We start from the raw sequence: 25799 nt of genomic DNA, 5'->3' as shown, positions 1-25799 counted from the left end.
AGACAGACTAACTCAACCACTTGAGGGCGCCACTTCCCGGGCAGAGACCCCAGTGCGGACTTCGGATCTCGCTCCAGTACCCTCTTAACACATAGTCACCCGCTCCCGAAAAATGTGTCATTCGTTGTATTATCCGATGTATTTTAAACCACGCACCCTCGATCAACTCGACGTCCGGATCGGAACCAATGTGCCGACCGTTTATTTAGACAGATTTTACAATATATTTATTGTAAAATCACATTTCACTGTGTGGAGATCTGTCGCGCATACAAATCATACCGGTGCGCTTATATTCAGCGAACAAACTGCGATATTTCGCAAAAATCCAAGTGCGCCTTACCATCCGTCTCTGGAGACGCGTTTGTACATCTCCGCAACTCTTTCGCACACACTCACATCGTCAGCATCCACAGATGCATTTCTCGCATACTGAACCGCTTGTAAAATGTAACGCGCGCATCGAAATGTGAGACGTCTCGCTCGCGGATGTAATATGCCTGTGTAACGTAGAGTAATGTTGGATTGAATGTCCCGCGAAATACGCGCTTGTTTCTTTTTTTTCGATGGATGTATCGCACCGACCCGGATAATCTCTATTTCTCAACGGTAAGCAAGAAATTTCGTGCAAGGAACGAACTCACTCGGTTCTCACAAACTTTCAATCTTGCCGTTTTTCTCTCCAAAGAGAACCTTGCTTACGAACATAGAAATGGAAATAGATGAGATAGAGGAAATGTAAAAGAAAGCAGGTGTAAAAATAAAATTACAAAAACGTTTGTAGTAAGAATAGAATATTTTTTGCACGTTACGCAAAATTATGCTTTTTTTAACTTGTAATAATTAAGAAAAATTTCAATTTTAAGTGTATATATTGTAGTTTAAGTGTATTTATTGTTTTGTTTAAAAGTAAAAAAAAGTAAAACGTCACTATTAGCAGGCTGCACTTAACTCGTTTCAGCAATTTTTGAAAAGCAAATAGCTTGTTTCGCGACCTCCGCGTGCGCGCTTTGCCTATTTTCTCATTCAACTCAGATCCTGTCGTAAAATGTAACATGCGATTCTTCGGTGCGGTACGGAAGACATCATTCTGTCTAGATAACCTTATTCATGGGCGCACACATCTCTCTATCCTTATGTCCCATGTATGTTCCGGAATTTCTCGCGTATCCTGAAGACGAACAGAAATTTTTCTCGATCCGGCTCTTAAAGCATATTTTCCTTGCAGAGCTTCCTTTCAAATTTTTTATTTCACGTTTTTCTCGCGTTTGGAAAAAAATATATTCCACGATGCGCCACGGCAAAATATATTCTGCCACATCTCTCGTGGAAAAAGTATAATTGTTATGACAGCTGAGAAATCGATTTCTTTTGCCAGAGTACACATGCATTACAAAGATTTTTCGCAAATCACTAAAAATTTGTAAAGATCGATAAATAGTTTGATAGTGATAACGACTCTTCAAAAATCAAAACATTTGGATGATTGTATCAGAAGCAAAAACTCAATATTAATAAATAAAATTTAAATGCAATGTACAAAAATACAGTGTACAAAATAAGTTAACAAAAGCAGTCAACAACATATTATACATAAAAAGAAAAGCAAATCTCTGAGATTGTGATCGATAAAATATATTTAAAATAAATTAGATTTACAAATAAATAGAAAAAAGCATATTCAAGCCGAATACAAGATGCAAAAGTGCAAAAAATATCATAATTTATTATAAAATCCAACAGTTTTGTCTGTTTGTAAATTTTATTCCCATTACTTTATTTATAATATTTTTGGCTTTTTTATTTGAATATCATTAATTCATTTGAATATTATAAACTCTTGGTAATAAAGAGTTTTTATCCATCAATGACGCCTCAAAATAAACATATATTTATATTTAAATAGTTTAATTCTTAGATAGAGTTAAAACAAAAGCTTACATGCCTTACAAACTTTTATCACATTGTTGCATTGTTATAAATATAAATATTTATGCGTTCAAATTTTCCATTGAAATAATGTTCATTTTCTTAAGAAAAAATACTAGATAGAAAACTTAAGCAAACATTATCGGATTTGCTGCTAACTCGATCGTAGCTGGCAAGCGCAGTAATTTATAGAGTGTGCTCGAATTACAGCGACATTGCGAGTGCAATCGAATAAGAGCAGGTATTTCACTATTAACGACTGTTCCAGGATTCTCTAACGAGCGCAAAAAATACATGAAGGAATACCATCAATGTGTTCTAACACACAGATCACGCATCCTTCGGTCACGAACATAGATCTCCTCAAATCGTTCCCCCTGGACACACCGACAAAAATACCAGCAAACCCGTTAATTTAATTGTGTCGAATAGCGCACCATAGTTCTTGCTGCACAAATTTGCTGTGACGTACTAGTTGCGCGTTATTTGAGTAAAATAACAAAATATTGCAAAACATGTAGAAATGACAAAAATTCTCAAATGTTCTTTGTTCAGCAATTCTCTGAGATAATTAATAACATAACAATACTATATAATAATATAACAAATTTTTTTAATGTTAATTTAAATGAAAAAATAATTTTATATAATAAATAATATTCGACAAAAATTTAAGTATATCTGTTAGATATACATGTGTAAAAAAACTTTTAAGCCGCGATTGGAATTAATGTTTCGAAGTTTTGTAATAATTATAGCATTTGTGGAAATATTCTTTTTTGATAAATTACTCTGTCACAGCATATTTTCTTTGCTCTTTGTTAAATCATCCTCGGCAATCAAATCGTCTCTTACGAGCATTCTCAAGCTATTCTTAAGCATTCTCAAGCTATAAACAACAATTTATTTCTCCGCTAGATTCTTTCAAAAAGTGTTCGCTCATAAATTACACACCACAAAAACTTCCGAGTAAATTTACATTCTAATATGCCGCCTTGTTATCCGATGCGGATTGTTAAAAGGAAGGCAATTTTGTCCGAGTGCGAGTGGTTCTTCTCCAGATTCATTAGAAGTTCTACCGTAGCGTGTGATAACTTTGTCGTTACATTTCCAACTTTTCTACAAACAAGTCACGCCTCGGTAGCAAGCACACGAAATAGGATTCCCTGTTCTTGAACACGAAAACTACTATTCTTCGAGCTACAAAATATCGACGGTGTACACGTCACGAGTCGTTGAAATTTTCGCAGATATTTTGCGTTTCATCGTGCAACCGTGATTGTGTATTTCTTCGTCAAACACATTGCCAATTGACAAACGCGTTATATCGAAGGTAGAAGTAAAGCTTTCTACATGTATGTACAAAATAAATTTTTAATGAAATAAAAAGTATATTTATTTATCAACATAAATTTACACACCACCATTTATCAACATAAAGTTGTAAGCGACTGTAATACGTAAATATGTCTGTGTCGGATCTTCCATGGTTAATCTCCTATGTCAATTCGCAACTTATCACGCCTTCGGAGGATTTTCAGAGAAAAGCACGAAATAAGATCCTCTATTCGCTCAAAAAGTACAATTCTATACTACAACAAATCCTCGACATGGAGTGCGCAAACAATTCTTGTCCAGATCACTTCAACCGTGACTAGGTCTTAACAAGCATATGTATGTTACAGTTACATCTACACGCAATTTTTATTGTTCAGCGTCGAGCACTTAGTAGAGATTTTTTTTAATTCATGAATATATAAAAATACTTTTTAAATGGTTCAATATTTACTGTGTATCACGTTTTAGTTATAGGAATAGTCTGATTTAGAATTCGAAATGACTGATTTCTAGAAGCTGAATGAAGTGTTTTCGTGTCTACTATCTGTATATTATCTATCTATCTATATAAGTCATGACTCTTTCTCTCATCTAGATTAAATCTTTCGAAAATAAAACCAGAGCAATTTATATCGTTATATCATTTATATCATTTATATCAGTCTGGCAGCAGCAAAATGTGATTTGCCTTTGTACAATCCTTTCAATCGAATGAGACAGAATACAATGATGAGCTGGATGTGTCTATTTGGGGAATTTAGAGAATGAAAACCAGAAAGCTACTCTAAGAAAAATCCGATTAACATGTTGTCCAGTACTAACTTCCACAGGATAATAAGAGAATTGATTAAATAAACGTTAGGAATAAGAAGAGCACGTAAATCTCATTATTTTTGAAAAAAACAAATTAATCTCGATTTCTTTCATCTTGTATATAAGTCATTAAAGAAATGAATTTGTGAAAAAACAAAGATTTGAAAAAATGAAGATAAGAGCAAATTTTATGAAGAATTATGTGAAAACAATAAACACATCGTTTGTTTATATCTGTGTGGATCATCAATGGTTTCTATAGCGTTAACACCAATCTCTACTTCCTCGGCAAAACGCATCGGTAAATCTCATCTTAGAGATTTATTCAATAGTGTTCATTTGCGACAGTGTAAAATCAATGACATGTAAATTTTACTTATGTTTGATGTAGATATTTGTGTCACATGGATAGAGAGTAAAGAAGAAAAACAAGCAGAGCGCGCGTAAGAAGGCAAAAGAAAATAAAAGAGAAAGAAGAAAATAAATTTGTTTTGAGATAAGAAAGATAAAAAGAGTGAGAGAAAAAGAATCTTGCGAAAAACACAAAAAAAAAAGACGTCAATCGTTTGAATGTCAGAATATATATCAAATTCAATCTAAATCAACCCAGTTTCATAGACGTCGTATATATATCGGATACGCGCCATCAAAAGATCTCGACATCTTGTATTTGACTGCGTCTCTTTTTCTTCTTGTTCATCTTTGTTTCTCACACCTAGATACACATTCTCGCCGTCTCTATATGTCGCTTTCGCTTTGTCCTCATTGCCTATTCACGTCTCGGCTCTTCTATTTCTGTCGTGCTAATCCGCGCGTCCGCCATCTCTTTTGCTCCAACTCTTGCACGCTTTTTCCGTCAGTCGATCTCGTTACGGATGTACGTCTAGAATGTGTCTGAAAAGTCCACGCGCATGTGTGAGATAGAAAAAGAACATAAATGCTTGGTGGCACGATTTTTTGTGACCATGAGATGTTTGATAATAATTTTATTTGATAAGCACAATATTTTTTTATTAGAAAGGAAATGGAATAAAATCTTTTTTTATTCATCAACATTTGTGTGTGTGTGTGTGTGTGTGTGTGTGTGTGTGTGTGTGTGTGTGTGTAATATTATATATTATAAATTTCGCAGTTTTTCTATCTTAAAAACCTGAGCAAAAAACTATATCGAGCTAAAAAAAATTAAAAAATGTGTGTAATTATTTTTTCTTTGATACGTATTCATATAAATATACTGGTGTTTTAAACTCGAGACGTACTAATACAGCAAAAATCTAGCAAATTACTTTTTTTTTAAACATATGTACATTTACGTATGTATATTTGCGTAATAACGCACCGCTAAAGATTGCCACGTGTAAATCTGCGATTGCAAAAATATGTTAAAACGTGGAAACAAAAAAATACATATATTGCAATTAAAATTAAAAGTTTTGTTTATTAAAACCATAAAATATTCGACATTTTTATTTATCTAGCATTCAAAAATTACTTTGTAAATCTCTGAATGTTTTAATAAATAAATATAAATTCTTTATAATAGTTATTATTTATGTGTTTTTGATTTAGTACTTTGTGAACCAGACGTTAATCGTTTAAATGTCAGTATGTACATTATATATGTATACATATATATCTTTCTCTTTCAATTTAGATCATAAAGTTCGAAAAAACAAAGTAGCAAATAAATTAACAAGAGCGGGCATAATTTACAATAATAAAGTAAAATAACACGCCAATAAAACTAAGTACGTGTAATTATAAAATTGAAATGCCTTATTATAACAGAATTCACGTCGTTTTAACATGAATTATCCTTGCGGATTTTTACGCTTTTCTCTCGGCACATCGAACATAAAATATCGAATCCGATATCAAATCTACATCTTAAAAATAAGAAATAGATGCAAAGATACAAGTTCGGGATTATAATAAAATGTGCCTTAACACTTTTGATCAAATTATGATAAATGTTTGATAAAAATGTGCATAATAAATTAATAAAAACTATTTTAATGTTAATTTACAAATAACAAAAATAGTACAGTTTTTTTATTATAAATATGTTAATGTCCACACATATTTAACTTTTACTTAAATGTATTTTGCTTTTTGTAATTCGCTCTTTGCAATGCTACACGAAGAAGTAAATGTGTAATTAATCTCGATTATACATTCGCGTGAGAATACTTCGCCGCCACTACTAAAAGTCGCTTAAATCAAGTTCAATATTGTCTCACCTGCGCTCCACACTGCAAACTTTGAAAATCCAATTTCGGCACGTAAAAAGATAAAGAGAGAAAATTCATTACGTTCGCACGGTCTTCGAATATAGGTATATATTTAGTAGTATACATAACAATATCTCTGATATAAAAATCCGACGTATTCTAATGAAGAATCTGAAATTTACATAAGTTACGTGTGTGTGTGTGTGTGGGGAGGGGAGAGATAGAGAGAGAGAGAGAAAGTTATTTACATAGCTGAAGTGTTTTTTTATTCTCTTTCCAACTTGCTTGGCAACAGAATTAACGCTTACCTAAATGTTTTTCAGAAAGAAACAGTGATAGAGCGATATAACATAAACGAAATATAATCTTCTAAAAAGAAAAAAACAGAAACATTTTTTCTCATTCAGTGAGAACTTTTATCTAATAATTACTAGCAATTTGTCCTATACGCAAGCAGCTTAAGCCGTATATTTCGACGTAATTGCCGTGCGGGATTAGGATAAAAAGAATAGATATCGTTCCGTAATGACGGCAGAGATGGTAGAACACAATGTATAACTTGAAAAAAGAGACAAAAGACAGTTCCTTTTTGAAGTTTCGTTGAGAGCTCGAACATCGAGTGAAGGCGTCTTTCCGATATGAATCTCCATCTTGGTTTCACAAAACGCGCTTATCTCCGACCTCTCATTGAATTATAGCGCGACCGGCCATCTGCATTATGCAAATCATTAAGCCCATAGGAAGAATCCCTCGTTCGTTACTTTACAGCTAAGAAACGTCTTCATCAGTTGACACCGTTGCGTTCTGTCCTTGTCAAACTGAATTGTGCCGAGCTCATTCTTTGCTTAAAATTGCATAAAAACATTTCTGAATCGAGGTTTACGATTTTAAACTACATTTTTTTATAGTATCTTTTTGTTCCCTCGAATTGCAATTTTTTCGGTTACTTTCACGACTTTTTAAAATCAGAACTTTATTACACATAAATAATATTTTATTATACATTTTGTGTGATGTAGTATAGTATATACCTCACTTTATCATATAATATAATGATAATGATATAATATAATGATAATGAACTTTTTAATATTAAGAATTCAGAATTGTATGAATATTTGATATTAATGCAAGATCACGTATAATTTCACGTATAATTCTCAACGTATATTATATTTGTGATGACAAATAATTATGATATAATAATAAAAACTAAAATAATAGAATCTATAAATTTTTGCTTGTTAGATAACTTGTTTGGTTTTTTTATGCAAGAATGTTATATAATTAATACAATTACTATTTATTGACTTGATAATTCTAAATTATATAACTCGTGTTATCATTTTTTTATGTTTGAATTGATTGAAGAAACGGAGTGTAATCAAATTCTATTTGTCTTGTATAACTTCATTTTTGAGATCAGATGTAAAGCACACATAAAGAGAAAAAGACATAGTCAAACTTTAAAGAACATGATTATCATCTTATACGTAACGTAACTGAAAGCCGTCTTATGTACATAATATATATGCAAGAGACATAAAATATGGAATAATGAATTATACGAGAAAGGTTAAACGATTACTTGCGGTGGAATGCATTACGCTCGTAACTCAGACCGATTATATTTTTGTCGCGGACGAGAGCGTTCTCGAGCGGATTAAAGGGAATGGCAATTTAAATGATTAATGGAGCCCTTCTTCTTTTATACCTATCTCGGATAATTCATTAATATAATAGAATTCATTCAGTGACCGTGAAATATTAACCGCGAGAGGATTGAAATGGTCGTTCTCTGAATTACTATATAGTTCTGTATCGAGCAAAATTTACACACATAAAATGATATTTTACATCATATTCTGTAATCAGTATATCAATGTGTCATATTGTACTGCATCATATCAATGCAATCTCTAAAAATAATTCAAACGCAAGTAGCGTAAGAAATATATTATTACGTTTTTCCTTTATGAATAGAAAATTGAGTTTCCAAGAATGTAGTTTTCTAGTTGCTCACTTCAAATACTTAAACAATCTGTTATATACTTGTACAGACGCGTGTAAACAAAGAGCATAATAAAACTACGCAAAATGTAAAATCGCAAATGTTTGCGTGCTTAAAAAGTGTATAAAGCAAAACAAATTTTAGAATCTCCATTCAGACTTGTAGAAATTAAATGATGTTTTCATGCATGTGTATACGCGCGCGCGAACACACACAAATTACACAATTAATCTTCTTGCGAGTTGTATAATCCACAATTGTACATCACTTCGCCTCTACTAAAGCGTTTCGGTTAACCGGAGTCAAGAATTTAGCTCTTGAGATCAAACCAACTGTAACGCGAAAAGAAAGAGAGAATGCACATTAGTGCACAACAGATCACCATTGCGCTTATGTTCATAATCGTGATACGGGCACGAAAACAGCCAGCAAAATCTCTCATGAATATTTCTTACGACCTCTTTGCTACTCTGTGAATTCCGTAGTTTCTATCCATCTTTATCTTTTTAAGTTTCATAACAATATTTTCTTTTATTTTAGCTCTTTTATCTTTTCGTTACTTTTTATCCTTATCACTCTTAAACAGAGTCTTTCTACTGTAATAACAACAAAATAATTTTATTTCAGATTATGTAAAACGTAACTTCAAAATAATGTTTAAACGAGAAAAACGAATATATTTCTAATTCAATTCTAAAATTAAAACTTCAGCATACTCTGGAAAATGTAGAGAATACAAGTTTTGCTTTTTTTTTTATTTGTATCACATGACATTTTCAGCAAAATTTCTAACAGATAACCGTAAGATTTATTTCTATTCCGAGTTTTTGCGAATGCAAACTGAGCTGTGCGTGTGCTTAGAACACATGCTTTTGTATGCGCGCGCGCACACACATACGCCGCAACTGCAGAGTCATTGCACCGAGAGTTGGATCAATGAGGCTGATTACTCACTCAGCTCTCCTCTTGCAGACGCGAGACAGACCGGTCCGACCGACCGCACTTATTTTCTACGAAAACCGTCACGGGAAGAATGAGATTGAGTGGAATTGAAAACGCTTCCAATTAAGAGACTGCTAAACGCGTATCCCAATCTTCCTAGAGATATTCCCCCTCTTTCCTCCCAACAAACCTGCATCTTTGAAGATTTACAAAAAGAATTTAAATGTGCGAGTGAATAAAAGTAGAGAGATATATAGACCACAGACTTTAAGCTGCAAGTTACATTACATATAATCACAATTTTTTTTCTGTATCAAAGAGAGATTAAATCTTTATCGAAAAAAAGATATCTCATAAATATACATATATATATATATATAAATTATTCAATTTTTATCATTACTATATTTAAAACATCAAACAAATTTCCGGAGCGAGAAAAAGAATACATAGTTCTGCTAAATCTCATTTCCCTCCAGGACAGACTGTATACAATATCGACGACGCGCTTAGAATCCATTTCCTTTTCCTTTCAGAGTGACGCTGACGCCGAGATATATTTGCGATATTGGATGAAGGAAAACTGCACCACGCTCGCGCACAGAGGATGCAATTTACGTGAACTCATACTCGTGGCAGAATTGATGCCGCGACACCGACAGGCGATATCGAAGAATGTAAATCGAAACATCGAAAAGTACATATATCGCGGGTCCGCATAATATACCGATAGAGAATCTGCATGCACAAGTACACGTTGTCAAGTATGATTTGCAGTACCTATGTGACGCATATCCTCGTGTGATTCTCAATTGCGAAATTGCTCGCAAGTGTTAGGCTGGACCGCAACGCAAACTGCAGTTGATACTTCGCCTCGATATATCAATGTCAAACACTGTAATACACAGGAGACAAGATAATCAAGAAAATTTTGCATACTTTGTGTGTTAATAAATTCTATTATATCCTCTATTCTATGTTATTCATTATAATATACATTCCGTTCAAAATAATTCTTTTATCTTTTTCACAATAGTGTTAACTAAATTTTCTCAATATTTGCAAAAATGTATTAAAAAAGTAAAAAATAAATTTTAATATCAAGAGACGTGTTAGCATTTCAACGCTAAATACATAAAAGTATTCGCCGAATGAGAACCGCTATCAAGATTATTGACTATTTTATCCCGAGTTTTTGTTCAGCAAATCTTTGACTCAAAATACTACTAAAACTAAAACACTATTATGAAATGTAAATTTAATACTTATGTACTTGGCGTATGTTGTTTTTCTTTTGTAACGACTTTTTTAAACATTGTATATGATATGAAAAAATTTTTAATTAAAACACTTTTTTTAAATACGTACATTGTCACTAAAATTACTTTTGACAAACTGTGACTCAAGTATCACTTAGATAACTTAGAAATTAAAATTATTGTAGAATCAATTACGTGTGCCATCGCAAAAATATATTACACTTCTCCTCCTACTAGAATCATTTTAGAGCAGGCTTTAAATTGACATCCGTTGACAGCCGGTTGTGACATATACTCGATGCAACCAGTGCACTTCGACATGTCGGTCGGAAATGCACACGGGGTCTTAAGTGCGGTAACGCTCGCACTTCCAAAGGCCATGTTCATTGTGTCGCGACGCTGAGGAGTTTCTACGCGCCCATCGACGATGATCGATAAAAGGCGTGCAAGCACGATCGAGATTCTGCTCAAGAATATAATAACGGACCGGGATAACATTGTTTGAGAGGAAAAGACAACGGAAAATAAACGACGTGCTCGACGTGCTCAAGTTTGATGAGTTCGTCATCTTCGAAATTTCTTTGCGTTGACGCAAACAATTACTAGCTGCATTATTATTGTTATCTTTACAGCATCGCGTAATTTTTCCTTCAAGCGCAGTCTAACTTTTTTCTCATCGCTTTTAATCTAAATTGCGTTTATTTACATAATTATCTATAGCATCTACTTGCGTAATATGCTTGCGTTGTTACTTGTCATTCTATTCAATTTGTTATTAAGTCTCTTCTGTTTTAACGTACAACAAGAAATATTTGTTACTTATTTGCTGTGTATATAACTTTGTTGGATATTATGATAAACTCTGTCAAATAAGAATTTACGCAAAATCAATTATTTTCAAATTAATTTTATATTTATATAGTATATGTATGTGTATAAAAAGCACGATCATCTATCTTATATCTAATACGTCATAAAAATGTTTTAGAGTTATTATTGTATTAGAGTTAGAAAAGACCAGCAATTGAGATCAAAGAAAAGAAAAAAAAGAAACGAGAAGGGAAGCTGGAAAAAAGTTCAAAAAGTTTAACCGCGGTCAGTTCGCTGTCTTTTCTTTTCACTAGTATTTTTCATTCCTTTCTCTCTCTCTCTTTCCCTTCCTATACATATATATATATATATATATATATATACATATACATACATACATACATATATATATTATATATTTATATATGTACACATACATATATGTATATATATATGTGTATACATACATATATATATGTATACATGTATATATACAATATAACTTCATGTCTAAATTAGAGAATCTTTTTCAGGCTACATCCCCGCCATTCTCACCGACAATGATCACGTCGTGATCATTGACATTTGAATGATGCTCGAGAAAAAAGTCAAACAAAAACCTCACTGAGAGACATATATTCATAAATTATATCTTCAACCTCAATAAGGAAACATTAAAATTACGCTTCAACTTTTAGTCTCAAGTCTTCTTTTTATTTATTCACAGACTTTCCCTGATTCCATACTTTACTTGATAAAAGTTTTAAAGAAAAAAAGTAAAGATTTTGATAAAGATTCTTTAAAATTACCTTTTATATTTACGCTTAGACAAGAGTGCTTCTATATTTTGATCATGTACTTGGACTAATACATATATGCTTTCCATGAAATTTTCGAACAAGATAAGAAGAAAAATCATAATATCAAAGATGATAAAATCGCGATTAAATCAGCGATATATTATTTGTTTCAAAAGTGACAGAGTAATAATATTCGCAGGATATAACATCATTAGAAGAATTATAATGTAACCAAAAATTTAAACATGTGTGTTTTATCTACGAAAAGTTTGTCACGCAACTTGCGCGCGATAAAAAGCTTATTACGATTTATTTTTTTCGCTGTCGTTCGCGAACGTTTGATCTTGAGGTATTACCGAGGACTCGTAAGAGACAAAAGCTGCGTTTATGTTCGAGTGTTCACTTATAGTTACCCTCTTTTTCCATCTAAATGGGCGAGGGCGCAAGTAAATACGAGGATGCTCTTTTTACGCGTTCGTCCTTTCATTTGTTCGTTCGCAGCATCTTCTAAAATGAAACTTGCGTTTGTCTAATAGAAAATTTATTTCTTGCAACCACACAAGTGCGTTGTATAGTGTACAATAAAAAATTATAAAATTTAAAAAATTACAAATTATAAACAATTAGAATAATATAAAAACATTAGTTCCAATCTCAGAAGCTAAATCAGTACAAAAATACATTTGTACATCAGTACAAAAATACATGTACATGCAATACGATTGTACAATCACAACGAGCAAGAGCTCATCACTGCACTTATCACTGACACAACGATCTTATCTTTTGAGTAATATATCTGAGAGCACACTGTTCTACAATTCCTTAAGTTTATAGCAAAGTTTGATTCGCTGTTAAAAATCGACCGCTATTCAACTGCTCAGCAGAAAATAGCATATTTTTAATACCAGTCGTTTTCGTATACAATTGAATTTCTGAACTATCAATAAATCTTTAATGTGCTACTGTATGATATCAACAAATTCGACATTTTTAAGCCGATTGTAGATCTATAAAAATACTGACTCAGATAATTCGGATACACTAGATTCGATTGTCGATAAGCAATTATAAGATATAAAAAGAAGTACAAGAGAAAAAAAATATATATATATATACAGCATAGAAATATAGAAAAAAGACCTTGATCATAATCTTTCTGTTTGCCAATGACGAAACACCGTATGTAGTAATACCGCGTGATATTTTTTGTTTTTCATCAGGATGTTTTTTCTCAATATTATATGTGTGCAGTTGTCTCGATACTCGGAACGCATTGCTGAGCTAAAATAAACGTCCACTTATGAACACGTGGTCATACATGAGTATTGTCGTTAATAAATAACATCGGTATGTAGTTAAAATCCGGAACAGAAAGTCGCTGTAATGTTGGTTCTGTTGTACAGCTGTGCAAAGCGGGCTTTGACATGTCGTTAGTGATAAATTAATAACGGCGTGTGTGTATATGTACATATATATATACATATACGTATATAACATTTATTACTGACAAAATAAGCATACATGTCGTATGTAATGTGCCAGATATCTAATCGTGGTTTCACCGAGCGATTTCGTTTAACGGCTCGTATTTCTTGTCTGGATCGGACAAGTTTTAACTAGTTTTAAAGTCCCATGCAGTTACTGTCCACCGAAATTTCTGCGTGCTATCACGCTTATACGAAAACTGATGCGTACAATTTGTCTAAGTGTGACGTCGCGTGAAACAAACGCTGAAACTAACCATAATATTATGCCACGCAAAACTTTTTAAATAGTCAAAAAGAATTATCCGTGCGTTGTTGCATAAATTCATTGGATTATTAACGATATCTGATATTTCTTTTGCGGATTGCATTAAGAAACAAAATATTACATTTTCACGAGTTCAAAAGACTTTAAATTTATGTGAGAATTTTTATATTTTTTAACTATTATTTTGCTATATATACTACGTTTTAACTGAACGCGAAGTCAGATGAAAATCAAATGTTTTTGCGCAATAAAAGCCAATGGAGAAGTATTATCAATAATTGTTTGTTCAACAAATGCTCTCGAGATTTTAGAAGTGTTCCAGATGACAAAAAGAACAGTGTTCATTTACGGTTTCTATTGAAAAAACAAAAAACTCGTTAATATCGGTAAAAATAATCTCGCTATCGTTACGCAAAATTCGACGTGAGTTTTTCACGAAAGGGATCTTTCGTTTAAAAAATAAGTGTTCTGAAAGTTTTCCAGATCTCCAGTAAAAAGAAATCAGTGATCTCACGGTGAGAAAAAGCAGTTTCGCAATTAAAAAATCTCTTTTATTTATCCAACTCCTCTCGGAAAGAATTCTTCCTACGTGAGTTCTTTGCCTCGATACGGTACAAGAAAACGAAGAAAAATTCAAACGAATCTGAGAATCCGAATTGGAAGCGAGTCTTTCTATGGACGTTCAACTTATCGTCGAAACGAATCTTCTCGCGACCGAATCATTTCTCTCTGGCGTATCTCGCTGACCGGTCTTATCAGTAGTCTCGATATTTTCAATTTCGATTTAACTCTAACTTTATGTAGAGAAGCTTGAGTAAATCGATGAAAGAGTTTGTTACAACTATATCTGCACACGTGTTAAGTAACTTTTTTCAAGCATTTAATGTTTATTTATAATTTTTTTTTATTTTTTATTCATATAAAAAATGCAAGTTTTTTAATAAATTTTTATGCGCCTCGTCATCAGCATTCGAACCTTGTTAGTATTATCGTTAATTTTTGAATTTAGAACCGATTTCACTTTTTAATTTATAATTTGTTTTAATTCACAAAATAATGTTAAAAGAACTTAACATTTCCAAATTAGATGCCAATAAATTTTTGTCAAACAAATTCAAGCGTCGTTGCGAGTCATAAATTTACTTTGAGTTTCTTATAATCTCTAATAAAAACAGGATATTCCCCTGATGATAAGATTTTCTTCAATAATCGTTATTCATGTGTAATATGAAACACGTGAAACATATTTGAATAAACTTGTTTGTTTGATAACGCGTTATTGCACTTTTTTCAAAAAAATGTGCAAAATATTCATGATTTATAAACAATTGCAAGCAATTCTCTTTACAATATGTTTGTCACAATATTAAATAAGAACTTGAAAACCATCTTCGTACAATTAAGTCACGATGTTATCACAAATATGTTTTCTTTGTGAATTAATGAATCAGAATAAATTTTCAAAATATCATCATGGATATATAACAAACCAAGCGCGCATGTTACACTATAAACATTCAATTTAGCCGAGTAATCAAATAACATCATAAAAGTAAAGGCCGATTATTGATTATTTTGTACGTAAAACAAGCAGTGTGCAATTGAGCAATACGTTATTTCTTTGATATTCTCCTGTTCTTGCAAATCGTTCTGTGTTTATAGATATTTAATGCACATTTTGCGTAATCACAAGTTAGTTTTATCTTGAAAAATATTTAGCGCATATATATTTAGCGCTTTCTGCGGAAAATTACGAGGTCCACGAAACGTAGCAGAAGATGAATATGCACGTTCTATTATCGAGACGTTAAAATAAACAGGCGTTCGCGATTATCGTGCGTTTCGTAAGTGCGACTATACAGCAGTTTGCAAAATTATATTAGCAAATATTGGAAGCCAGTTAGCCGGCAGCGTGAGCGTAACGGAACAGCGTAACATACAACTTGTGTGTTCCCTGTGTTTCTTAAGAAAAATTAATACAATTAAAATTTTGCGATTCCGTGAAATTTTGCGTGTCGCTTTAAAATTCGATCCTCGCGTTACGGCTGCGAACATAAGTTCACGTCACAACGAAATTCAGCTCGAGCACGATTTACGTGAATTATGAGTGTCTGTCAATGTAATATGTATATTTGATGTAATGAAGCTCGTCATCTATTGTGTCAATAGAAAATATCCAAAAAAACGATAAATAAAAATAGAAAAAAAAACAATCGCAAACCGGATATCGTGGATTTTCCGCGTTATGTACATATATGTATATGTATTAACTCAATTGAAAACGCTAACGGAATGTACAAATGTGTGGACTTATCTTTTCTTATTTGTTACGTCCCATTGTTATGTAATTTTGGAAGTTACCGATATCAATATATCGGCGCCAATTACATACCGGCCTTTGTCGTGTGCTTTCTTTGCATATCACGTATGCAACTATACTGTGAAATGCAGAAGCAAGAACATTGTGATATAAAAATTAAATATTAATTTTCTTACTATATAAATTACATTATTTCTTTTATTGTTGTGAATACTTTTCCCTGCATAGTGTAAAGAATTTAACGTGAAAAAACGCACATCTATGTTTTTCTTTTTATTTACAAACTTTGTAACACATAACCGTTTTGCTTTTAAATACATAAAAGAGAATCATTCAATAAATATCGAGAAAATATGAAAAATTATAAATTTAAATAACCTCACAAGAAAAATTTTAAAACTTTAGCAAAATTTTAAAAACTATTTTTACTTAAATTCGATATTCGTAAAATAAACATTGTAAAAATTACGATATTTTCCAAACTGTCTTATCGGTGAGCGCGATATTTCATCGTTTTACGGTCGTGCACGGTTTTCCAAATTGAAGTTCGCCGATTGGATACAACTGAAGAATTGATGTGGAAATAAAAAATAGAGAGTTTGATTTCAGAGCTATTTAGGTAGAAAGAAGATTGCCACGAAGGTAATTTCTTTGCCTTCATCAAATACGCGCGAAGTCTAACATCGCGGCCTTCACGGTCGCTGAAATCGCAGCATACGTCATTGTAGCTTACGTCAGCGTACGCGATCGGCTGTTTCTCGAGGAGAGTCGGTCATAAACCAGAACTGGATCGTTATCTTGTCTTGATAGGCGCAGCGCGATTGCAACATATTGTGCTTATTCAATTAGCAGGGAAATAAGAACCATTAATTCAAAATTCAAAATCAAACGTTATAAAACATGTTGTACAAAATATATTTTTACGTTGTATTTATTATTTGCACTGATTGCAAGCTTCTGAATGTTTTTAATGCTTAACTTTACATATGATTACGTGTGAATTTTTAACAGATGTATTATTAATATTTCTGAGATTAAATCAAGAATCTAAGAAAAACATTGTAAAAATAAAGCGACGAATACATAAATATACATAAATACAATATATTATACAAAGTATTTTTCTTCATTGTTTGTTCAAATTGTTTTCTTCAAATTTTTATTATTTATGTATTTGATCATTAGTTCCACATTGTTTATAGTTTTAGAATATATTCGAAAAGAAACATTGTATTAAAAAAATGAAAAAATCTACCGCGTATATCTTTTTCAAGCGCTACTGATTTTTAATAAAATGTTGCAACTAGCTCACACTTTTGCTTTTTGATAGAGATCGGAATCGAAAAAAATTATCTGAGAGAAAATCTCTCATCTGAAAGTTATGTAATTTTCTGAACAAATTACAATTCGGGATTACTGCACGATAGATCAACGGAGAAGTGCGCTATATGAATCTTTCGGTAATATTGCGTGACATGGTAAAAAAAGCGCGATAAAATGGCATGAGTCAGCGCAAGAAATTTTTCCATTGCGACTGCAACGAGCAGAAAAATATAGCGATATGGATTTGATGTTTGTTTTAAAATGTTCGTATAATTTTATCAGTATTTTATATCACGTCTGTAAATTGAACTCAAAGAGCGCTGTACCGATCTTACATACAATGCGCGAGAGCTTTCGATTGAAGATGCATTAAATTTTGATCTCTGTCTATATTTTGACTTCAAACATTATCTCTTTCGTAATACGAAAGTTTCCTTTGAGACCTATACGTTATCAAAAAGCGGAAGGAATAACATCCTATCTTTCCGGTTTCAACATGAAAATAACAAAATACGGTTTGAAAATTGCAAAAGTAATCTCCAAAGATTATGCTTTTCTTTGGTGCATCTATTTATTCGAACTAAAGTTATTATATCGACAAACAGTTATTAGAAATGTATTTTCTGATCGTCAGTCGCACATATATTTAATCGTTCATTACATTGCAATTTGTTTTTCTTTAAATATAGTAATTCTTTCATATCTAATAAGAAAAAATATTATCTAGTTGATATATCACCTCTCCAAGTAATAAAAACAAAATTTAATTTAATAGTACATTATTTTCTCATCACAATACTAAATTATTCTGTTCTTTACACAAGAATAGTGTTTTCTAATTTAAATTTGCATTCAAATTTACCGCAGCTGATAACATCAGACAAATAAATTTTACAATTTTAACCTAGAATGTCTACTTGTATACTAATCGAGCGGCCTAATCGAGAACAAAAAGGTAACGACCGTTTATTTGATTGCCGTCTGGAAGAAAGTTTAAAAATTATTAAAATTATTAAACATTATTAAATATACAATGTATTTTGACTCAGAGTATAGATAAACTTACAAATAATCTTATTAATTTGATGAGTAAACCATGATATAAAAAATAAGATGTTGATTTATTAATATGTTGCACAATTATTTATTGTCACAAAATACTTGTATAGCAACGTTTTTACTCGTTTACCGGGTCTTCTTCAGCTAATTAAAATTAAAATGTTACAAATCTGATTTCATGATCTTTCCATTTCATCACGATCGAGATTAATCAAATCAATATCACTCGAGATTATCGAAGGCAATTAAATCGGCAGATACTCCGTGTCAGACAAAAAGTGTAATAGCGCTCGTTATACTCGCGCGAAAGAGAACTTGCTTTTTTCGTCACTATGTATATGTGCTTGGAAATATAGCGTACGATTTTGAGAAACGATGCATTGAAAGAGAAGAAGAAAAGAATTCTTGAGTCGTTCCGTCGAATAGGAAACTGGCACTGACCTTGCCCAAATAGCGAAAGCCGTAGTCCTCGGCGACCTGCTTGGCTACCTTCTCTCCTCCCTCGATGTGTGCCGCCCACTGGTTAGTGTACGCGCGCGCTCGACCGCCAAAAGTCAGCAGGGCCACGACCGCTAGTCCGAGAATTCGCCGCGTGCACATGATAGCTCCTCCGCTGCGACGACGACGACAATCGCCACCGGCTGCTCCAGTTTCGTCCGCGCAGGATATCGCTATCATCCACCACTATATATATGTGTGTGTGTGTGTGTATATATATATATATATATGTATGTATTTATATATATATATATATCCACCACACTAACACCACCGCCACCGTCGCCACTGTTTCTACCGCTTGCCAGATAAGCAGTGACAAAACGGTAACACCACGTTACCACAAGTAACACTATGTTATGTCGTCGCGACGAATATACTATAATTGCTCAAAAAACAGAATTTATAGCCTATCGATAGAAATCTTTGCGCTCTCCTGTATTCTGAAATTTTCTATTCTTTAATTCTTCTCTCAATCCTGCTGCGCCAGAATTTTCTCCTGTGTGTGAAATCAGTTTTATCTCCTTTACTAATTATGCGCACGTATGAAACAAACAAACACGATGATAATCCAGGAAAATGCTTGATATACACAAACACACACATTCACACTCACACGCGTCTCGCACCTGCGGACCGATGACTGCCGCCAACTTGACTTGAATCACCGGTGGTGCGTGTCATTCGTTTTAAGTGCCGAATTCGCCGTTGCTTCGCGTTGTTAGCCGTTGATTTCTTGTCGCGCTATTGTCCAAATCGACGTCGTTATCATCACCGCCGCCGCCGCCTTCGGTCAAACGAGGAGGAGCAGCAGCGGGAGGAGAAAGGGGCGATCGTCAAGTCATGTGGCCGCCGCAAGTGGGGAAGGCAACGACGAGATGATCCTCGTGATGATAGCAAGCTCGCGACCACGACCAAAGATGCCCGGCGTCGCGCGCGCGACGACAACTGCGACGATCGCAAACAACTTTCCTGGTTGGCGGATATTCACACCACACGGACATTCAACGCAATCTTCTCCTACTTACCAGATCTCAGGAGAATTGTCAGATTATTGTTCTTGATTCTTTTGTTTGACAAAAAGAGTTCTTGTATGATTTGATCTCGTATCCTCGTGAAGATCGTCTTGACTTATATTCACCCGTTTTCATAGTTTTGTCCAATCAAAAGATATTTTTTTGTACTTTCTTTTGGTAATCAGTTCCGAGGCGATACAGCAGAAGAAGAGCGGCAAAGAATTTTTCGCCGATATGTTCCAGTGACTCGTAAAATGTTCGGACTTTTTTTGTTGTCAACGTTTCGCTCCTTGCAAGTCTATCACGCTTTCAGAGTTCCTCTTCCGATATCCTTTTTTTCTGACGCCTTTGGATATCAGCAAGATATCTGACAAACGACTCATCCCCTACGTTTTTCAATTGTTCGTTCTGCGTTCTGTCAAGTGTATGACTTGTCTTTGTTGTATAAGTATGTTATGCTTTCACACTATTTCTAATTTTTTGTCTTGTGTTATGTTTTCTTTTCTTTACGAGATTTTTCTAAGATTCTTTTCTCTTTCCATTAAAAAAGACAAATTTTCCGAGTTTGATTTGTCTAATGTCCTGTTTCGTTCTTTGATTTTCCGGCGACTCAGAGTCGCAAAGAACCGAGTAAATGACCAGCAACTCGAACGAGGTCACGGCAAGCTGACCGAAGGGTCGATTACGTCATTGAACGCTGCATCGTTCCCTTAGGTATACCGCGGAAGACGAATGATGAGGTGTCCTCGCCAAGGTCCGGGCCGAGTTCGACAGGAGAGACGCTTAGAACCAACCTTGAGCTGAAAATGATGTCGAGGGAAATAGATAGATTAGCTCAAGTTTCTAACAAACATTTTCAACTGGCTTTGAATACTTTAGTCAGAAAGATTGAAAAGTTACATTATAAGTAAAAAAGTACATCTGACAATAATTAACTTTAAATCAACTTCTGACATACTGCGTGCTACATAGTACGCTACATTTTCGTGCTAATAATCAATTTTTGATTTATGAATTTTCATATTAACATCGAACGTCTCAAAAATTTTCGAAACTTTTGATCGACAAAATTGATCAAGAATGTATTATATAACAAACAAAAATATTGATATCGCATTCGCACGTTTCGTAACATCAATTCTCTCTTGTTAATAATGTATAATGTTACCAAGAAGACTTGTATACTTTGCATTATTGTCACGTACGGAGGAACTTTTAGTTCGGTCGTAGCATTTTTTGAAAAAGAGATTTAGCGCAGAAAAATCTACGTTAGCGATTACAGCATAAAATAATTTCGTTCTGTCTAAGACCAAAATTGCATTCGTCGTATGTGTGACTCAATATGATTTGGCGTTATGGACAAAAGCTAATGTTTTAGTCACTCGGCAATTTCGCGTCAATATAGAAACAAAATCGCAGCTGGAAGTAAGCGCAACGTTATTATACGGCTTTAGTGATGAGGTTTGTCGTTAACGCGGCATACTATTGAATTAGCACAATTCGTACAAAGCTCTTACATAATTGACGCTCCGTGATTCATGTACTTGATACTATTCATCAATCATAAACATAGACTAAACCGGATATATAAATTTGCCTTTTGAGCACGTTAGAAAATTGCCATTCAAAACTGACTATTTTCTGCATTACGCATTTGCATGCTAGAATAAAATTGATTTTCCTCTTGTCATATATGTTTTGATAATTTATTATTAGCACTTCAATACTGCTAATAGATTGTATATATATGTATTTACAATATTGTTAAATTACAAAATGAATTTCTAAACTATCACACATCTTTTTAAAAAGTCGATACGCGCGTGCACACACGGCAAAACTAAATTGTAAAACTTATAAAATAACGTCATTCAATTTAAATAATTTTCTTTCTGATATTTGATGCTTTCGCGGTGTGTTGTATTAACATTCGAAGATGTTTTTCGGGTTTGAACAGTTTGATACTATCAGGCTGGTCTTAACATCTTGATGAAGTAAGCTGAAATGTTCACAAAACGGTATAAAAATGACCTAACGCGGTTCAAACCCGAAAAACATCTTCGAATGTTAAATTTTCTTTCTATCGAGAGATAAATTTCTTGTTTCCTGATGCGCTCTGTTTATTATAGTTCGCAAGTCATTGTTAAGACTGCACTCGGCGAACTTGTTAAGACTGTCTCAACGTTCGAGAAAGCGAGAGGCATGTTCAGACAATATCTACAAATGCGCTCGCGCGCATTATTAGCACATTCATTATAAACTGCCATAATAAAGTGAGGTGCTCGCAGGTTCGCATTATCGTCACGTTCAAAGGATCTTCCAGGCGAGTCAGTCTCCGGAAAAAGGACTTTGGTCGGTTCGGACGGTTGCAACCCGCAGGAACATCCAGTTCGTGCCCTGAGGAAATTACATTCGCGAGTTGGTCTTCCACCAATCTCGTTTCCTCACCACTTCTCTTTCCCCTCCCTTCTTCGTCCTGCCATAGCAGTCGCTCACGTGATAAAGAGAGAATAGAAAAGGATTGCTAGAGAAGTAAATTAAATTTAAACCAACTCGCGCGCGCGTCCTATCTAACTCTATCCTTCCTTGTCTTCTCCTATGTTCACTACCCTTTCCATACTCTCGCACTTTGTGTCGGGCTTCTCTTTGTCGTTTCATCCTCTTCATAGACCAAGCCAACTATCAGCACGAGACGACAGCAATAGTCTTCTTTTTTAATTTTGAGATAAAAGAAGGCAAAACTGCTGTTTGAGAGAAGAAGCTTGATAGAGACGGTAACGGAAAGTCGATCGTAAGTCGGTTGCAAGTTCGCTCAAAGAAAAGAAGTATACGTTCGTTAAAACCAAATTTTCTTTCTAAACTTTGATATTTAAGAGGGGCAGAACGAAAACAAAACACGCGAGAGAGAGACTACGGAATCTTCTTTCAGGTATATAATAACCACTTCTATCTGTATTTTAGATACTGTAAAGTAGTCCAAGTTCTACCTGACCACGTCGAGTCGACCTCGAAATGATGCTTTTGTCTCACACTACAAAAGCAGTTGAAAAATCGATAAGGAAGAATGAATTTTGAAGCTTCTCAATATTCAGTCAGTTATTATAAACTGCCATAGTAGGAAACGAGAAAATATATATCAACAATTGGCTGTAACTAGCATTGAAACAAAAACCATATATTTCCATACTATATTTATACACTTTTACTCGATCCAGTATACACTCGCAGATCTATAAAAAACTAACCACACACATTAAAAACGATCTTTTCATTAAATGAGATTTGATTTTAAATTAGAATTCAGTCACCAAATAATTTAATCTTGCATCCTTTGTAATTTTAATTACATATAATATGTTTTAGTTACATTCAGTCACATTTTAATTGAGATATAATTACAGAACTGAAAAGTTGATTATATACGTGCAACATAAAAGAGAATAATAAAGACATATAGCGCATGATTCGAAAGTTGAACAGTTAATTTAAAAAAAAAAAAAAAACAAGAAGCGCAAAATATTCTTTCACCAGCTGAAAGTGGCAGATATTTAAAAGAACAGTGTGCGCGTGAATACATCCTGCGCCATATCGCATTCTCTCTCTTCGCGCATTCTTTAGTTAACTAGAACAGGATTTTATCTTATCAAAGATTCGACGCAAACTACAATTTAATTTACGTCGTATAATTACAAATTTTTCCTTAACAATTTTTCAACAAAATTAAACACACAAGCAAAAATTCATTTGTTCATGTTATATCGAAAATCAAGAGAATTAGTATCTCTCGCATATATTCTTCAATTTTTTATGAAAACATCGCAATATCGTCATTCCGCATTTGATATAAAAATGCATGATACAGGTATTAACGAGTTTTGCTATGGCACTAATAATAAAAGCAAAACCGAAAATCTGCGATTGCGTTAAAAACAATGTAGTAAATGGAACAGTTCAAAAAATGCTGAGAATCTATTACGGATTATTAATGGACCCTAATGGAGATACACGATCCGGAAAGATACAGGATAACGCATATTTTTCAAGAGTTTTCCGGATCACCGAAAAACAACATACGGACGTATCTATTTTTCAGACATATGTACATATGCGTATATATATATATACATATATGCAACGCTTCGTTGCTTTAACGAGGCAACGTTTGATATATACATATAGAGATGACTTTGGCATATCTCGGTGTAGATTTTAATTTTAGAAACAACGCCTCGATAGCACTGACATGTACCTCGATATTATGCCAAGTGTTACCCTATCGTGTAAGACACAACCCTTGTTCTATCGCGCGATACCATTCCCAATTTATAACTTTGCGCGTTTTTATTAATAATGTATCGCAAATATGAAAATAAAGCAATAACAGCATAAATAAATTATATATTTGATGTAAATTCTATGCAACAGCGAAACATCTTGAAGAGACTTCAACAGTTGCTTTGTTAATATATATTTTGCAATATTATACGGAATATGTATCAGAAGTTAACTGCTGTACGTATTATTAACTTGATAAAATGCCTAGGATAAGTTGTCAATATATAGAAATAATTGATCTCTAGGTCGTGAAATCAACTTCAGCAAATGCAATTGACATTACTTTCTCAATCGCATATGCTACAAATCTCGAAAAATACACGTGCGACCGCAATAAAGAGATTCGCGCGGTCGCATTTTGCGAGTAAATTTAGTTTCACCACCGTGCATTTGCGATCGGTAAACACCGTGTTACAAATTAACACAGCCCCGTGAAACGGGGGCCGGGTGGTTGCGCACTCCCTCAGGAGAAACGGATATTTCACGATGAGCGAACGTTTAATTGAAACCAGTTGATACAATGATGTTCATGAAATATAAGATTTAATCTATTAAAATTTTCACAAAATGTGTTCTTATTTTCTAGATAAGTTTCAAACTTATTACAGATTTATATGTATAAGCTGAAAGAAAAAAACAAATTCGGTTTTCAAAGAAAATTAATAAAAAGAAAAATAAATAAAGTAAATTACTAAAAAACTAAAAATATCACAACGAGAATCACATAAATTTTTATTGCTTATTCTTAGTTTCTAGACACTAAATTTTCTCTTTTTGTATATTTATTATGTACTTCAAAGTTTTAATTTTTTTCTTTATACGATTTCTTTAAAATCTCGCAATAAGAAAACAACTAGTATTAACATAAGAACAGGAAAATTATCATGGCCCTTTGAAGCAAAAAACACTGATGATAATGTGTGTGTGATAGCAGCATTACTTTATTCAAGCACGAAATATATAAAACGTTTTCGGCCTTAGATTAGGCCTTTATCAATATATATCTACAAAAATAAATCAATTGTTAGATTCGCAAAATTTATAAAATTACAACTTACAGACAAGTAGATGAAATTTGTCACTTGATTAACGCACATAATAATGTTGTTCTTGAATTAAAAACTTAATCGAGTCACATGATTACAATTTGGAAATATAAAAGTAAATGAGGACCGACAAAAGTGTGCAGCGGTTTAAATATAAGTCAAAGCCATTATCAACGCTCAAGCGACATTAATATGTATTATCAACAAAAGGTAAGTATGATCTGTCAAGATTTTCAGTGTCGCTATGCAGGTTAAGACCATGGCTTTGGCTTCGTATATATAGAGTTTCTGATATCAAGCGTTTAACGTAAGAT

The 25799-nt window shown here is 33.3% G+C and overlaps 1 protein-coding gene across 5 annotated transcripts in view; it reads right to left on the bottom strand.

Moving 5' to 3' along the window:
• LOC109853364 (furin-like protease 1) overlaps positions 1-25799 on the bottom strand; it is a 167271-nt gene that overhangs the window by 139046 nt on the left and 2426 nt on the right. For 4 of the 5 annotated variants that reach the window (XR_002250106.1, XM_020425408.1, XM_020425409.1 and 1 more), the window contains exon 2: positions 19032-20904. Coding sequence is in view for 4 of the 5 variants with exons in the window: in XM_020425408.1 (XP_020280997.1) it covers positions 19032-19268 (237 nt within the window). In the remaining variant the exon portion in view is untranslated. The remainder of the gene's footprint in view (positions 1-19031; positions 20905-25799) is intronic. The other variant, XM_020425407.1, reaches the window with a different exon arrangement.

Source organism: Pseudomyrmex gracilis, unplaced genomic scaffold (assembly GCF_002006095.1).
Source record: "Pseudomyrmex gracilis isolate BER0280 unplaced genomic scaffold, ASM200609v1 scaffold_47, whole genome shotgun sequence".
NCBI classification, from domain to species: domain Eukaryota; kingdom Metazoa; phylum Arthropoda; class Insecta; order Hymenoptera; family Formicidae; genus Pseudomyrmex; species Pseudomyrmex gracilis.
The sequence above is the reverse complement of the archived record's forward strand: the minus strand, read 5'-3'. Positions and strand labels throughout refer to the sequence as shown.